Raw genomic sequence first — 17,507 nt, forward strand, 5'->3', positions numbered from 1 at the left:
CCGTGTGCCTCGGTCGTATGCAGTCCTGATTGTGGCGCTCACCTGCACGGCGCCAAACACGCATACGACCATCATTGGCACCAAGGCAGAAGCGACTCTCATCGCTGAAGACGACACGTCTCCATTCGTCCCTCCATTCACGCCTGTCGCGACACCACTGGAGGCGGGCTGCACGATGTTGGGGCGTGAGCGGAAGACGGCCTAACGGTGTGCGGGACCGTAGCCCAGCTTCATGGAGACGGTTGCGAATGGTCCTCGCCGATACCCCAGGAGCAACAGTGTCCCTAATTTGCTAGGAAGTGGCGGTGCGGTCCCCTACGGCACTGCGTAGGATCCTACGGTCTTGGCGTGCATCCGTGCGTCGCTGCGGTCCGGTCCCAGGTCGACGGGCACGTGCACCTTCCGCCGACCACTGGCGACAACATCGATGTACTGTGGAGACCTCACGCCCCACGTGTTGAGCAATTCGGCGGTACGTCCACCCGGCCTCCCGCATGCCCACTATACGCCCTCGCTCAAAGTCCGTCAACTGCACATACGGTTCACGTCCACGCTGTCGCGGCATGCTACCAGTGTTAAAGACTGCGATGGAGCTCCGTATGCGACGGCAAACTGGCTGACACTGACGGCGGCGGTCCACAAATGCTGCGCAGCTAGCGCCATTCGACGGCCAACACCGCGGTTCCTGGTGTGTCCGCTGTGCCGTGCGTGTGATCATTGCTTGTACAGCCCTCTCGCAGTGTCCGGAGCAAGTATGGTGGGTCTGACACACCGGTGTCAATGTGTTCTTTTTTCCATTTCCAGGAGTGTATATGTTAATTGTGTGCGCTAGTTATAGATACGAGGTATTAATGTGATGCATTTTGTGAGCCATCCGAGTTGAGAGATGATCTTGAACTGTTTGTCTCTGAAGAACAGAACAGAAATCGCATTCGCTTGAGCGACAGGGATCCGCAGGATCGTGGCTGAAGTTTCACGATGTAACGTACAGGTAACAATTCTCAGGTCATTGTCTAAACCGTAGAAGAGGTGCAACTCTGTTGTATAGATATATCTAGAACTGTGAAAGTTGTTACTTATTTTTTCTGCGATAAATATTCTGGAAGCGCCGGCGCCATAATAAATGCGTTTAGTGGAGTTGAGAGTAAAGCCGGCCGCGGTCCATCACATTCACGTGGTAGCGCCTAATATGTGGCTGTGGAAGAAACGACCGCGGCACCAGGCTGGAGCAACGTAGCACTCCGTCCGCGATGGTGAAGGGGGCAGCACGGTTCGGTTCGCCTCGTGTGGCTTCAGGGCGCTGCAGCTGGTGGGGCGGGGGCTTCGCCACCTGTGGAGTCGAGTGCCCCACCACCGATGCCGGCTTCAGACCACGTCCAGCAGTGCAATCTCGTAGTTCCTCTGCGTAGCCGAGTGGGCGCTCTAGTTCAAATGGCTCTGAGCACTATGGGACTTAACTTCTGAGGTCATCAGTCCCCTAGATTTTTTTAAATCTTTATTGATACAACAACAATATTATAACACGATTGAAAAACAAGTATTGTGATACAAATGATTCATAAACAACAAACATTGTATTATACACACTAACCCACCACCTTATATAATTAGTGGGTCCAATTATTATACTTAAACAAGCAGCTTATACTAATTGATTAATGGCACTTGCTATAGACAGGGTTAATCAAACTTGTTAACTACACTCGACTACTCTGAGACTAATCTACCCTGCAGCGTTGCAGGTGTGCCAGATGATATACAAACCTACTATTAAGGCCTGCTCACTGAGCTAATCCCAGCTAATCGCTGCAGTCCCTACCCGTATTAGTAATGTTAGTGTTCTAATTTTACATTATTCTAGCGTAACTACTTCCTAAGGAATCTAGTGCATAACGCAAGTCCGGGGATGGTACACCTGCTCCACTCGTCCGGCAGCGCGGCGGATTCCGGTCGTGAAACAGCCGGCCAGTACCGCGCTCGGCGGCAATTGCAGGTGTACCTGTGTCTTCATCGGGTTATTTTTTGGTCTCTAACCGTGTTGGTTTATAATAAAATCCCTCAAGATCTTTTTGGATATTTCGTTTGCCAAATTGTTGAGGACATTAAAGGTCTCTGCACGTCGTAGTAGTGTGTATGTGTCTCTGTTTGGTAATTGGTTTCTGAGTTCGAGCGCCACATCGTCATATAACGTGCAGTCATAGACGACATGTTCGGGTGTTCCATCCGGAGCACCGCAGTCGCACGGTGGTGTTGCCCGTTTTCCAAATCGACATAAATATGTCGGATATGGCCCATGACCTGTAAGAAAGTGCAGCAGACCTCTGCTCGGCTCAAAGTGGCTCATTTGAAACCTTTCTCTGATGTTTGGTAGTAGCTGGAAAACCCTTTTTCCCGTTTCCTCGATTTTCCATTGCTGTTGCCAGAACTCTTCGCCCCTTCTCTTTATTGCATATTTATCCCCAACTTGTACCGCCATGATTTCCCTGGTCCTATCTATTTCTCGTTTGGAGACCCAGTACCACGCTCCCTGTTCTCTAATTTTTATGTATAGTGGACATAATCCTATTATTATCAGTAAGGCTCCCCAGGTGTTGTTCGGTATGCCCCGACAGAACGCAACAGCATGTTCCGCTGCACCCTTCTCACGGTCATTGCGGGCACCACCCTCGTAAGCCTGTGTGCCCAAACCCCGCTCGCATATTCTACTAAGGACGTTAGGATACTATTGTGGTATAGTTTGATCAAGTTGGGAGGTAGGTGGAATCTTCTATGGCTTATACTGATGAGATTATTTAGAACTTCTAGTGCTCGCTGCGTTATGTTTTCTATGTGTGTATTATAGGTCCATTTTTCGTCTATTGTGAGTCCTAGGTATCTGGCCTCCCGACGCCGAAGAAGTGGAGTTCCTTCAATCTGACAGTTGGATTTCTGACTAGACTGCCTTTCATTAACAAATATCTGGATTTGTGTGGTGCAACTTTCATTTTTGCTTCTTGGCACCATTTCTGAAGCACTATCATTGCTTGCTCTACCTTAGGCTCGAGTTCCTCTCGGCTGCGGCCGCCTACCACGCAGGAGGAGGTCGTCAGCATAGGCTATCACGTCTAGCACGTCCTCACTTAGTTGTAATTTCTCTAGGAGGGGTTCTATGTTTATATCCTAAAAGAGTGGCCCCAGAACCGATCCCTGGGGGCACCCTTTCGTGATGGTTTTACTTGTTCTTCCGCTAGGCGACAATAGCCATACACCTCCCTGTCCATGCAATAGCTCCTCAGACAACCATAGAGGGGCCCTGGGCACTCCTTCTCACGCAAGCGGGAGAAGAGCGAGGGCCCCCACAGGTTGTCGAAGGCGCCACTGATGTCCACCATGATGCCTACCACATACTTGGGCAGGGTTGAGATGCAGACCTCAGCTGCCAGGGCGATTGCGTCAGAAGCCGATCGCCCCGGCCTAAAGCCGAACTGCCTGTCGCTCATCCCGCGCAGTATCCTGTGCGCTGTCAGTCTGTCAGCCAATATATTCTCCATCAGTTTTCCTAGGTTGTCTAGGAGGCAGATTGGCCTGTAAGATTTGGGTTCTGTGGGGTCCTTATCCTTCCCTTTTTTAATAATTATTACATTAGCCCTTTTCCAGATTTTAGGGAATCTCCCAGTTCTGAGACATTCGTTGAACAGTCCCGTGAGAGACGCTATTAGCTGAGGGGCAAGGAGCTGCACCACCTCCGCGACTATGCCGTCTGGCCCCGGTGCTTTGCCCTTTTTCAATGATTTGATTTGTGCAGCCACTTCTTCTTCTGAAAAGGGGTACACCATGGTGTTGTTGGTGAATGCAGTTAGATCCTCCCTGCGAATTTGTTGTTAGAGTTCATTCTCCTCATTTTCCTCGTCATCCGGCAGCAGAGTGCGCAGGAGAACTTCAGCGGTTTCCTGCCACGACTCTGTCATTCTGCCTCCGTCTCCGATTGTCGAGAGGACCGCAGGGGACCTGATTTTTTCCCTGACCAGCTTGTACGGTATTCCCCAAGGATCAGTGGCTATCCGGCTCAGCACATACCTGCAGCCAGAACTGTTTTTCTTGCCAGACGGCACTTCGCTGGTAGTGCCTCCTCGCCCGTCTCACAGACTCAAGGTCGGCAGACCGTGGCGATGGGGAAGCCGCCCCGGCACTCCTCCTGGTTGACACAGCGGCCTCGACCGCGCTCACTATCGACCCTACCAGCTCTTCGGCGTACCTATCTATGTCCAGGTCACCTTCCGGCCATGGCGGAATGTCACACTCCCGAGCCAGGCAGTCCCAGTCGGTTTTGTTGTAATTAAGATGGATTTCCCATCTTACGTCCCAGCGGCACCCTTCTACTCTGAGGCAGAAGGTGATTAAGTTGTGATCACTTGTAGTGGCGTGTTCAATAACCTTCCAACCTTCAATGATGCTGATAGCGTTAGCAGTTGCCAGGGTGACATCAATGTTTGTCCCCTGTCCTCCGCCTCCTCTATGGGTGGGGGGATTTCCAGGTTTATTTACCACTACAAGTTAGGAAGCCATGATTAGTTCTTCAGCCTTCTCACCATTAGCATCCCTTGTGCCGCTGTACCACATGGGGGACTTGGCATTGATGTCTGCCGTGACAATAACCCTACGCCCGCGTAGCACCGTGATGGTTCTCGCAAGCTGGTCCGAGAAATCTTCAAAATTTCCTCCATATTGGAAATACATGTTCACGAGGTGTATTAATCCTACTGGTGTTTGTAGTTCTACTACATTGCAGTGACTGTCGAATAGCTGTGTTAGTGTAATGGCCCTTAGGGCCTTGTTTGTGACTATTAAGACTGGCTTCGGCTGTTCTCCGGTAGAAATTGTCTGCCAAGTGGTAGGCGTGAAGGAGATCTGCCCCGCCCGGGAGTATGGCTCCTGCAGACAGACTACATCCAGTCTCCTCCACTACCCTCCGAAGCTTCTGCATGACCAGCCGACTGTTATGAGTGTTTATTTGTCCTATTACAATTTCAGATGTTATGGGAAGTAAGTGTGGAAATTGCAATCAGGCCATGGTTTGTTGCAATCTGAAGCAATTCGGCCATTTGCAAGGACAGATTGTACGTACATCTCTTGCATGTTGAATTCCTCTCCTCTTCTCTCGAAAACCCTTCTGAGCAAGTCACGCAGAGCTCCGAAATCTGTGGGAAGATTCATTGACTTTAGCTGTATCCTGTCCACAGCCTCCATTGTTGAGAAGGTGACCTTTCTGCCATATTTATGCCCTATGCGTACGACGTGCCTGAGCGCCGTGGTGAGGACAGCCGGCTGCTCCAAGCGTGAAAGTTGCATAGCAAGCTCCTAGTTCGGGTAGATCCTTCTAGGATCCGGATCTGGAGCTCTCGGAATTACCGCAACTGCATTGTGCTCGTGATTGTGTTGTCTTGTACAACGGCCTGGAGAGATCCTTTTTGAACCGGAACAATGCTATTACTCTCTGCCGTTTGCAGACTGTCTTCTGTTTCCTCTTCTGCCTCCGTCTGTATGGATAGGTCAACCATGATTGTCTGTTGCGGGCTTCTTCTTTCTTGCTTTGTGACGAAGCTTTCTGCCTCCGGGTTGAGTGTTGAGTTGACACTCGGATGAACCAGAGTCTCGGGCTCTGTCAAATTATCTGAGTCAACCTTTTCTTCTATTTCTTCAATCTCTATTTCTGGTTCAGTTTGGATGCTTGAATCAACCATGATTGTCTCCTGGAGAGATTTCAAAAATTCTTTGAATTTCTCTGCTCTGTCCGCATCCCTTCTCTTCTTACTTGGAGACTTTCTTTTCTTGGTTAATCCGGTTTTGTTGTTGCCTTCAGCCATAATCTGTTCTAGAGCTCAGGCGTTGTTCGAGTAGTTTGTATGTTGGGCAGTTCTTCCCGGTTGTGCCACAGGTCCTTTTGCCCCTTCGTGTACATGGTATGCATACAGCGGATTTCCTACAGTCCTTCCTTACATGGTCTTCCTCTCCGCACCTGGAGCAAGCCGGCTTCCTACTGCAGTATTTATGAATATGGTCAATGTCCCCACAATTGTGGCAACGGGGTACGATCAGGTAGTCCTTCACGTTTATGGCGTGAAAACCTATGTACACCCTGCCCATAGCTGTCAATTTCCTCCATAATCCCCCTGTAACTTCAGCAACATGATGAACTACATCTCTGTCCCTAGGTCCCGTCTTAAATCTGAGTTTAAAATCTTTTAGGAATGTTTCCAGGCTTATATCTGAATCCTCAAGGTTTTGTTGGTATAGGGTCTCGCATAGGTCCTCGTCCGTCATTGATTTTGGAACGTCATACAGGATGACAAGTGGATTTCGCTTTCGGGGCGGTTCACATTTAATTGACTTGCACAAGTTTTGGTTTCCTAAGAGCTTGCTTTTGTCATCCTCCGAAGCTACATCTACAATAACTACGTTTTTACTTACTTTTACTTTGTTAATCTTAATCTTTTATCTTACGGGGTTTACGGTGGTGGCAAACACTTCCTGTACCTTCTTAATGTCCTGGCCGGGTAATGGTCTTAAGAAGACTGCAGTGTCCGGTCGTTTAGAGACCTTTGCAATAGTCTCTTTTGTTGTTTGGGCCTTTGGTGCAGCCTGTGCTGCGACGCCGGCCCATGTCTTTCCTGGTTGTTTCCTAAGTCGTTCGTTTTCCTTTTCTAGCTCTTCAATCCTCCCTTCTAGCTTTGCATTGGCAATCGCCCATGCCGCCAGTTCATTTTCAATGGCCTGCACTGCGGCCTGACTGATTTTACCATTTTTGACGTTTTGGTCTAAAAAACTGGGTAATTCTCATGTGTCTCTCTAAGTTGCTCTCCTCCGTCGTCTGACCCAGGCCGTCCTGTGGCGAGGGATCAGCTAGCATCGAAGCCCTTATGGGCGCACTCAGGTCGCTTGTCTCTTCGGTGGCCGTCATTGTTAGACAAGCGAAAAAAGGGGTTGGAAGCATGGGGGGGGGGGGGGACTAGAATTTAGAACTACGTAAACATAACTAACCTAAGGACATCATACACATCCATACCCGAGGCAGGATTCGAACCTGCGACCGTAGCGGTCTCGCGATTCCAGACTGTAGCGCCTAGAACCGCTCGGCGCTCTAGTAATTTATCTTTCTTTTAAATTTTGGCTTTTGGGCCAAGACCATACAGCCATCACTCGGTACTTTAGCAATTTTCTAAATGATTGGAGAATGACCCATGATTAAATCTCATGCGAATTATGGAGCTTATAAACTTTCTATTAGACTTAATTGTGTAGAATCAGGATTATGAGGGAATGTTTGGCTGAATTTGTTCATAATATTTCACTTAACAGCTTATTGATGATTCGCATTGGCGTCTTGCTCTTTGCATGTGATGGCCGTAATAACATGTTTCTGAGTAGGCCGGTTTGAGCAGTGGTCTTCACTAAGTCAACGACCTATTTCACTATATTTAACGTTAGCACTTCTCTCGATCCACATCAATTTTATCTTCTTTTCGACATATTCGTTTTCGTTGGTGGTTTTCACAATGTCCTATACCCAGTGGAATAGTTAGAAGCGTAGGTGTTTGCGTTAATTGGAGCAGGTTTCGTTGCACCCTGGACTCGCATTCGGGAGGACGACGGTTCAATCCCGCGTCCGGCCATCCTGATTTAGGTTTTCCGTGATTTCCCTAAATCGCTCCAGACAAATGCCGGGATGGTTCCTTTGAAAGGGCACGGCCGACTTCCTTCCCCGTCCTTCCCTAATCCGATGAGACCGATGACCTTGCTGTTTGGTTCCCCCCCCCTCCCCCCCCTTGAAACAACCCAACCACAACCCCCCAGTTTCAATATGTTCCTTACTGCGAGGCTCTGCAAGTAAGATAAAGTTTAAGTATAGCTGTGGCTTCGACAGAGGATCTAGCAGTCTCAATGAAAACGGAAATCAGTTCCCCGTTACCTTTGCCGGATACAGGAAATCGCAACCCACTCTGCCATTTCCTGTGGTTGTTGGTTAGTCAGTTTCATGTTCCACGAACCAGTTGTACGATATGGAACGAATTATTTTACATACACATCTCAAACAAATTTTTAAATATGGCTGTATGCTGAACATTATAAACGTTCTCTTTTAAACAAAAAAGTACTCAGATGTGAGTTTGTAATTCCTACGAATCGCCTTTCACACACAATACAGCAATAGAAATTCTTCTACGTTATAAAAGGGCGTTGGAGACGTCAGTATGTATGTCCAAACATTCCGGGAAATTGTCAGTAATGCAGGTTTCAGTAATTGCTTGTCTTCGGCGAATGTTTTCTGCTTGAATGCACAGAACATCTGCTGCTGAAATTATACTTGTAATGGGAACTGAGATATGATTACGTTCTTCGGAACAGTTTAAATTATCTTTACATATGCAAAGCTTGTACATAATTCTACTTCTTGGGCATTATTGGTTATCTGTCCATCCATTTATCTATTAAACAGTATTCCGAGATTCTGTGTCACTGGGTGGTCAGTTGCTGGTAGACGTTTCAGGAGGAATACGTCTCTCATTAACAGCCATCGTATGCCATTTGGCATTTCTGCCGCTCCCGCTAATAATCCATTTGTCGGTGTGGACGCATAGCTCCTGTACAAGTTCTGATGCAACTGAATTGGATTTTTTCAATATTGGATTTCTGTTTGGGGAACAAGCTGCCGTAGAGGATTTTGGATCTTATTAAACTGCTTTCATTAAGAACAGAATACGGTGATACGCGCTCCACCATGCCTTCGTAACGGAGCGCACCACATTGGTACAAGGTAGGCCTACGAGGGTTCCCGCTACGAGATAAGCTATATGCCCCGTCCCTGCAACGCGTGAGTCCTTCGACACTGCTAGCAGTTTGACTGTTTAGTGGGAGGAGCTAATCTCATGCGTGTCAGTTTGGCATCGCTGCCGGACTCAGACACCCAGATCGAGATGGACGCACCAGTTGTGGCCGTCCAGGGTTACTTGGCTGGACGACCGCACCGTGGGCGATGGGGAAGGACTTGGCGAGGAGACGCTTTGGCGGCGTAAGACGGTAGCAAAGTCAGCACGTTTCGCTCGTGCAGTACTGGTCCACGTTTTCGAAGCTTTTCTACCGTCGAGGTTCCTGTCGCATACAGTTATTACCTCTCTCTGGTTTTTCTGTGCTTGTGGTTTTCCCGTACGCTGTTGACGGTTTTCGGTTTACACGTTTTCGATTAGTCTCCGTTTGTCTTATTGGATATGTACACGGTTTCTGCCGTCGACAGCTCACAGTAGTTTTCCCTGGCAGTACCACGCTGGTGTAGGCTAGGGCAGCGCTAAAATTAGTCCCCGTGGATTCCTTCGCCTGCCTAAGTAAACAGGTTTCCACCGAGCACGTCGCTTCACCCATTACCCTGGCCAGGTCTCGGCAGCTCGCCCACCTCCACCTGAGTATCGGCGCCCGAGTGACAGTCGGGGGCGGTGGTGTTGCAGGCGTGGTGAACCGCGGCGACTCGTTCCGGAGGCGGCGCTCGCGCAGCAACAGCCTGGTGCCGCCCCCGTCGCCGTCGCCGGACGGCCAGAGCGCCGCCGCCGAGGCCGCAGCCGCCGCCCCCGCCGCCGCCGCCGCCCCCGCCGCCTCCGAGCGCGGGCCGCCGCCGGCCGTGTGCACGTACCGCGTCGCCATCCTGGGCGCGCAGGGCGTCGGCAAGTCGGCGCTCATCTCGCAGTTCATGACCTCCGAGTGCATCAACGCCTACGACAGGCAGCGCGGTGAGTAGCCCGACCTTACGCGTCCGATCTCGCCGCCATTGTGTAGTCGTGCGCTGCTGAGCCGCATCGTTACGACCGCATAAAGACGCGGCTACGGGCCGCAGACGCCGAAATCCACTGACGCAACGTCTTCTACAAACTCGGGTGGTTTTGATTCGGTGCCTGCGAACGAGTGTTTCGGAAACGGCGAAGCTGGACGGTTTCTGACGTGCTGCTGGAAAGTGGATGGAGACTATAATTTTAATTAATTATTGTCTTTATACTGGTTGCTGGTGAGGAGGAAATTTAGTTATTAGTATTTTATTAATGATCTCATTCATAAGCAGCCATATCACAGTCATCACAATCTCTCAAGAAAGTTATAATTAAGCTTTACTTGTTTAATCAGAATCGGACGATGACTCTCCTTGTCCGCAGTCTCGATGATTCGAAGCGATCTGCAGTCCTGTGTAAATAAAAGTCTTGGCTTTCTTGCGTTGCGTAGTCAGTCGGGAAACCTCAGATCAAGCGCAAAGTTTGCTTTGATAGAGTTTAATCATCCGATGAAATAATGGAGCTCTTTGATCTAATAAGTGCAGGTTCGTTTCAAATTCATCGGAAGTTCCCTTCTGATTACCAACGAAACGACACCTCCGTGCAAATTTCCAATTAGAAAATACATATATAGTACACACCTTTGATGTAAATGCTCAGTATATATTTTCTTGAGTAGCATACAATATATTTTCGATCTCTTTCTTCCAGTAATCTAGATAGCAAAATTACAATTATTCAATGCGGCTATTCGGCACGGAGAAAATCCTATAAGTCCTCTCAACACACACCAGAGAGAATATTACAAAGAGTAATTATGCGCTCATGGAATAGTAATAGTATTGTACTACTTCACGCATCGATTCTGTGAGTATATAGATGGTCAAGTAGGAAACGTAATTCATTCATAGAATTGTGCAGATACAATAAGTAGAATATAAAGAGAGATTAGAAGACGGTTAAACGACGACTCCGCGACGAGATGTTGGACGTCCGTAGCTCGTTAAACAGGCTATTTCAGGAGCTTAGCGACAAACTTTGAGGGATGACAGATCAAACAAAGGCGCTCAATTTTTGTTGAGAAACACGCGCGTTCTGGTCCCCCGTTGCTGAGGTACGGCCAAGCTGCGCACGTCCTAGTGACGCTATTCTGCAGAGTCGTGCCGGTCCTGTCACTCGGCTTGTTTTGTTGTCATGTTGTATCTTTTAATTTGTTTTAGGTTGCAATTATTACTTTCCTTTTTATGTAAATATTCTGTGTAGAGTTTTTTTACCTCAAATAGCATAACGCTTGGTTATTACTAACACATTTGAAATTGTGTGTCAGCACATTAAGGACCGGATAGTTGTGTTCCGGTTTACCACTGTGGCCAGGCGCTGTGTGCTGTCCGACTTGCCTGGCAGCCAGGTACCGTCACTTGTCTAACAGCATCTTTTCGGCTGGCTGTTGTGTTTTTGCGTCTACCCATAAACCGGTTCACATCTCTTCAACATTGTACTTTTTGTTTCACACTTTTAATGTTTGAATAGAAAACGTTTCTCTGTGTTACGAAAAAAAATTATTAATGCATGCAGAAAATTACCATCTTAAACTATAATTTTGTAGTAATTGTAAACTTGGTGTAATATAGTCTTCTTAATCCACCAGTCGGATGTCTTAGTCACACCCTGCCGGACCAGACGATTTTAGAGTGTAATGACTTCTTCTTCTTTCTTGTTTCGCTTACTCCTAAGTCCCACAGCGATCGCAGGGTCGGCGTGGTTACAACGGATTTGGCAGTGTTAGTGTTTAGGATGGCCGGATGCCCTCGCTGCCGCCACCCCGTTCCCCAGGGACTGAATCGGTGTACCCCAACTGCCTGCGTCCAGTGTAAATCGTGGAATAGTGCGAAAGTGTTTCAAATGTCTGCGACTCGCGTAACTCAGGCGGAACGTGTGGACCAGCCCGGCATTCACCTAGGGGGACGGGTGGAAGACAGCCTACAAACCACTTCCAGGCTGGTCGCCACACCGGCCCTCGTCGTTAATCCGCCGAGCGGATTCGATCCGGGGCCAGCGCGCCTACCCGAGTCCAGGAAGCAGCGCGTTAGCGCTCTCGGCTAACGTGGCGGGTACTTCAGAGTGTTACGACCATTCTGTTTTATTGACTGTCCATTTTACAGTCTTTCTCAGGATTAATTACAATTCCTTCACACCAGACGTTTTAGTAGTTCTTCCGCGTGTGGTCTTTCTCGAAGCACACTCCCTTGTGAAGTTTACCTTGCAGAATGAGCAGATGTAGAGTGTTTCCTTCCTCAACTTTTGTGCGCTGCAGGGCTTCGAAGAGTATTTCTTGGTCCCTGAGCCAACAATTAGCTCCACTTTGTGTATCCTCATACCCCATGATAATATTTGAGGATGATCCTCTTTAGGTGTTGGAGATGCCTCGAGTCCTCACCTTCCCCTCCATTATCCCCTTGATCATTCACATCTGGCTCCCTGCAGAAGGAACGACTTGTACTTCTCCTTATTTTTAGGGTTCTGTGTTCTACAACTGTGAAGACATTGAACAGGACACAAATGATCAACCAGAGGACTACCTTCGTGTTCCATATGACAGTTTTTCTCAGGATTACGTACTACACCCTTCATGTATTTATTGTACTGAAGGATGTACCCAGGCTTCTTCACGACGCTTGCTTCTTACACTCTTCATCGTATGTGGATATGCAGTGCTAACAATTCAGAACACCTGCTTGCCCTTCCAACCTTGTATAACCACATCTCCCTTCCGGCAGTATACGCTTTCCCTTCTCTTGTGATTCTTTTCAACGGTCCAAAACTAAGGTTGAACTCCCACATTATCCCTTGCTGTCCCACAGACCCCAGTCTTTCGAGCAAGGAGGTTATCTGCAGTTGTCACATTGTTGTAATAGTTGTCCTGATAGACATGAGGTCAGATGTCTAAGTGTTGCGTCAATACAGAAATAATGGTTTCGTCCAATCTTTTCCCTTCCCCACTACGTATTTCCAAGTTACGAAAATATCAGCTAATTCATCTCCAAAACAGCAAGCTGCAACCTCTGACATACTACATGCATAATCTGGAACAATTATAAGGCCTGGTTGACGTTCGAAAGGTTCCAAATGGATTGCCTTTGGTATAGCCATTGCTTGTGTCGACTGCACGTAAACAAACATCTACCTCATCATCACTACGAGCAGCACTGTCACACACCAGCCAACGCACGTGGCTGTTCCCGCCGTTTTGTTGACGTGGAGAGCCCAAACTCACTGCCACAATCACTACTATTATCACTGTTGTCATCCTTCGTATCACTTAGTACATCCTGTAATGAATCTGCATAAAAATCATGAAACATTTCATCGTCCCGTAAGGACGTTGTCTGTGGCGCGCCATCTTGTGCGTTGAGTTCTGCCTCGTGAGATCACCTCTGTGCTCGTGCTGATGTCACGGCTATCTTGATCGTGTAGGGGTTCAAATATAGCTAACTAGCTCCTGCTACTTCGTGCCTTGTCAGTAGACAGTTCAAACGTTACCCAGCAGGGCGTAAATGACGTCCGAGCAGGAAATCGGAGCCGCCGCTAGCCATTGTAATACGGAGACCTCAGGGGGCCGTCATCAGTGTATTAAAACATTATGAGCTATATTCGAGCCAATCCATGTGGAACATTCTTTTATATAGATAAGACTAAAATAAAATAGCGAATAAATAAACATCTTCAGAGACGTGCATTTTGCTAGTCTTGAATTCAGGTTGTATCGCTGTTAATACTCAGAGTTTGATTCTGACGATGAAGTGACATTATCTGTGTTGCGACGAGGCGAGGACAAATGGAAGAGCAGACCTTACCTATGAAAATCCGTTTCCTAGCAGAAGATACGCACATAAGAGTACTGTAGTTGCAATTCATGGACGCTTATGCGAAACGGGTAGGTTGTGTCCGCACCACGTTGGTGGTGGCGGACGCTACGTGCGGGTTGAAGTCATCCGTAGATTCAGCAAATAACCTTCAAGCAGCGGCGCAACAGGTGACGTATCTATCTACAGCACTGTAGGAGTACATAGTTCATCCTACACCCTACCATCTTGTAGGACCAGCTGATTACTCACATCGTATGCAGTTTATGCAGTGTTTTATTTACAGATGAGGCCTCCTCCTGACGTGGCAGGTATTTAACATCTGGGAAGGTGAGAACCTGCTCGCGGTTGCTATTGCGAAGGTTCGCCGTCAACATATGGAACTGCTGGACAGTCCACGCACGCTGTACTCAGAGGCCTCTGCGTCCAGCACGGCGGAGCAGCACCACACTTAGAGTTGTTGCGCTACTACCGCTGACTGTCGGCTTTGGCGAACACTTGGTAGGAGGAGGACCCGCTGTGTGACCGGCGCGCTCGCAGAACTCGACACACCTTCATTACTTCCTCTGGCGGCGTGTAAAGGATGTGGCTTCCGTTACTCCAATTGCCATTAAACCTGATCGCGTGGCCTGAATCACTGATGCATTCGACCACGTCCGACAGAATTCCGACTAGTTCTGTACGAAGGTCTGCAACACGTACTGAGGCACAGCTGGACTGTTTGAACCGTTCTGTAAATTACTGTCAGAGTACGCCTAATAATAATGAAGGGTAATCTCTGTGCTATGGTATTTATTATTATAACCTTAAGTACGGTGCAGGTAGCCGTGCCGTAGTTGCAACCACAACGGAGGGGTATGTGTTGAGAGGCCAGAGAAACGTGTGGTTCCTAAAGAGGGGCAGGAGCTTTTTCAGTAGTTGCAGGGGCAACAGTGTGGATGATAGACTGATCTGGCCTTGTAACATCAAGCAAAATGGCCTTCCTGTGCTGGTGCTGCGAACCGCTGCAAGCAAGGGGAAACTACAGCCGTGATTTTTCCAAAGAGATTGCAACTGTAGTCTACGATTAAGTTTTGCTATTTGGGCAGCGAAATAACTGATAATGGTCGAAGCAGAGATGACGTAAAATGTAGACTTTCAATGGCAAGTAAAGGGTTTCTGAAGAAGAGCAATTTGTTAACACCGAATATAGATTTAAGTGTTAGGAAGCCTTTCCTTCAAGTATTTGTATGAAGTGTAGCCGTATATAGAAGTGAAACGTGGAAGATAAACACAAAAATGGTTCAAATGGCTCTGAGCACTATGGGACTCAACTGCTGAGGTCATTAGTCCCCTAGAACTTAGAACTAGTTAAACCTAACTAACCTAAGGACATCACAAACATCCATGCCCGAGGCAGGATTCGAACCTGCGACCGTAGCGGTCTTGCGGTTCCAGACTGCAGCGCCTTTAACCGCACGGCCACTTCGGCCGGCAGGTAAACACAGTATAGGCATGTATGGAAGTGACGCACGGACGATAAGAAGAGAACAGAAGCTATTGAAATATGGTTCTACAGAACAAAATGTTGAAGATTAGATGAGCAGATCACGTAACTAATGAGGAGGTACTTAATAGCGTTAGAGAAGAAAGATTTGTGGCATAACCTGAGTACAAGAAGGGATCAGTTTAGGGGAGACATTCTGAGACACCAGGGGATCACCAATGAAGGATAGTGTATAAGGGTAAGGGGGGGGGGGGGAATTGTACAGGGAGACCAAGAGAAGGATGTAAGTAGCAGTAGTTATTCGGAGATAGAGGCTCGCATAGGATACAGTAATATGGAGAGCCGCACCTGATAAGTTAGTTGGTTGGTTGGTCGGTTGGGGGGAGGGGACCAAACGGCGCATCGGTCCCGTAGGATTAGGGATGAATAGGGAAAAGTCAGCCGTGTACTTTCAAAAGAAGCATACCGGCATTTGGCTCAAGCGATTTATGGAAATCATGGAAAACCTATACCAGGATGGCCAGATGCCGGTTTGAACCAAAGTCGTCCCGAATGGGAACCAAAGTAGCCTTCAAACTAAAGACTACAACAACAGCAACAACAGCCAGCCGGAGTACAAAAATGGTTCAAATGGCTCTGAGCACTATGGGACTTAACATCTATGGTCAGCAGTGCCCTAGAACTTAGAACTACTTAAACCTAACTAACCTAAGGACATCACACAACACCCAGCCATCACGAGGCAGAGAAAATCCCTGACCCCGCTGGGAATCGAACCCGGGCGTGGGAAGCGAGAACGCTACCGCACGACCACGATCTGCGGCCCCGGCCGGAGTGGCCGTGCGGCTCTAGGCGCTACGGTCGCAGGTTCGAATCCTGCCTCGGGCATGGATGTGTGTGATGTCCTTAGGTTAGTTAGGTTTAATTAGTTCTAAGTTCTAGGGGACTGATGACCTCTGAAGTTAAGTCGCATAGTGCCCAGAGCCATTTGAACCAGGCAACAACAACAATCTTAAGTAGGCATTTAAGACTGTAGTACGCATTTAAGACTGTATATCCCTTAGTAAAAAATGTCATCCTTGTGTGACCTATGAGACCTCAAAGTTTGTTGGTAAGGTCCTGTAATACTTCACTGAATGTAGTGCGTGGAGGTTTTTCCTCTGTACAAAGCAGGGCAGGTGGCGATCTGTGTGAGATATGGCGACAGAGCAGGAAGCTACAGTGCTTGTGCGGGCACAAGTGTTTCAGGGCCCAACGTTGTTGAGCGTGGGGCTCCGCAGCAGTTGTTCCCATGTCAAACTGTCGACACCGCCAGTTAGAACTGCAGTAGATCGAGGAAAGGCGTCGGTCGCTCGGCCGGCTGACACGTTTCCTGCAGCACCGGGTCGACGGTCGCGTCCAGACACGTGCTCATCCTGGCGAACGGCTGCACGTCGCCACGGACCGTGAGTGAACATGGCTGTGTCACAGATGTCTCTAAGATAAACCCGTCAAATACATCCAAGACTTCGTAGTTTCGATTACATTTAATTCATTTCCACAGCTCATCTATCGTCAGATCTATGAGAGCGAAATAGAAATGAAGGTTAGTATCTAACAATTTGTAAAATATGAACACCATTGTATTACATTTGAGGAAGCTAATTATTACTTTATGAAGGCAGCGACAACGGTTGCAGTTCGTGGCAAGAGGCGGGAACCCGCAAAGCGCCCACACAACTGTGCAGCGCGGCCGTTCCCACGGAGCAGACGTCGTGGGCTGGGCTGGGCTGGTGTGGGGCGCGCCCACCGGTCAGCTGCTCTCCTTCCCACTGTGCACTCGGCACTGACTCTAGTTTCGTGGATGGCAATGCGCGACGGTAGCCAACGGCGCAGTTGGAGGGGCTCTGGGAACGAGAGGGTGCTGGCTGAATGGACTGACCTGCCCGTTGTCGGGACGTACTGCAGCGGCTGTCAGCCGCCCCGCCACAGCAGCGCCTTGCCACTCCTGTACCCACCGTGACCACACATCGTGCCAGAGCTACTCTTCTCCTTAAGTTCTGCACACCTCTATGTTTGACTTGTTTTTATACATTTACGTAGATTGCAAGTGTGCCAGGGATAATGTGTACCATACGTGGTCAGCGAATTGTCATACAGATGAAAACTGTTTACCAAATTTAAGTATACACCACATAAAATTGTAAGTACCATACACATGTTTAACTTCTTACCATACGTAGAAAATTCCTTTGTATGTCGCATTTTCTCGCTTACTGGACGGAAAAAATAAATAAATAAATAAAAAAGAAAGAAGGAACGTAGTGAACAGATGAAGGTATACTGGAAGAAAACAAAAGAACAAAGAACGAAGAATTGAAATTGGTATGT

General features: G+C 48.2%; 2 protein-coding genes across 3 annotated transcripts in view; one reads left to right on the plus strand and one right to left on the minus strand.

The window, feature by feature from the left end:
• LOC126251385 (uncharacterized protein DDB_G0290685-like) overlaps positions 1-9,717 on the minus strand; it is a 30,630-nt gene extending 20,913 nt beyond the window's left edge. Inside the window, exons 1-2 of the mRNA XM_049951774.1 lie at positions 9,601-9,717; positions 5,471-5,729 (exon numbers count right to left, since the gene is read on the minus strand). Of these exons, the coding sequence (XP_049807731.1) occupies positions 5,471-5,729; positions 9,601-9,717 (376 nt within the window). The remainder of the gene's footprint in view (positions 1-5,470; positions 5,730-9,600) is intronic.
• LOC126251681 (GTP-binding protein GEM-like) overlaps positions 9,622-17,507 on the plus strand; it is a 517,230-nt gene continuing 509,344 nt past the window's right edge. For both annotated transcript variants that reach the window (XM_049952263.1, XM_049952262.1), the window contains exon 1: positions 9,622-9,755. In XM_049952263.1, the coding sequence (XP_049808220.1) occupies positions 9,716-9,755 (40 nt within the window). In that variant the 5' untranslated portion in view covers positions 9,622-9,715. The remainder of the gene's footprint in view (positions 9,756-17,507) is intronic.

The sequence above is a fragment of the Schistocerca nitens genome, chromosome 4, assembly GCF_023898315.1.
Source record: "Schistocerca nitens isolate TAMUIC-IGC-003100 chromosome 4, iqSchNite1.1, whole genome shotgun sequence".
Taxonomy (NCBI): Eukaryota; Metazoa; Arthropoda; class Insecta; order Orthoptera; family Acrididae; genus Schistocerca; species Schistocerca nitens.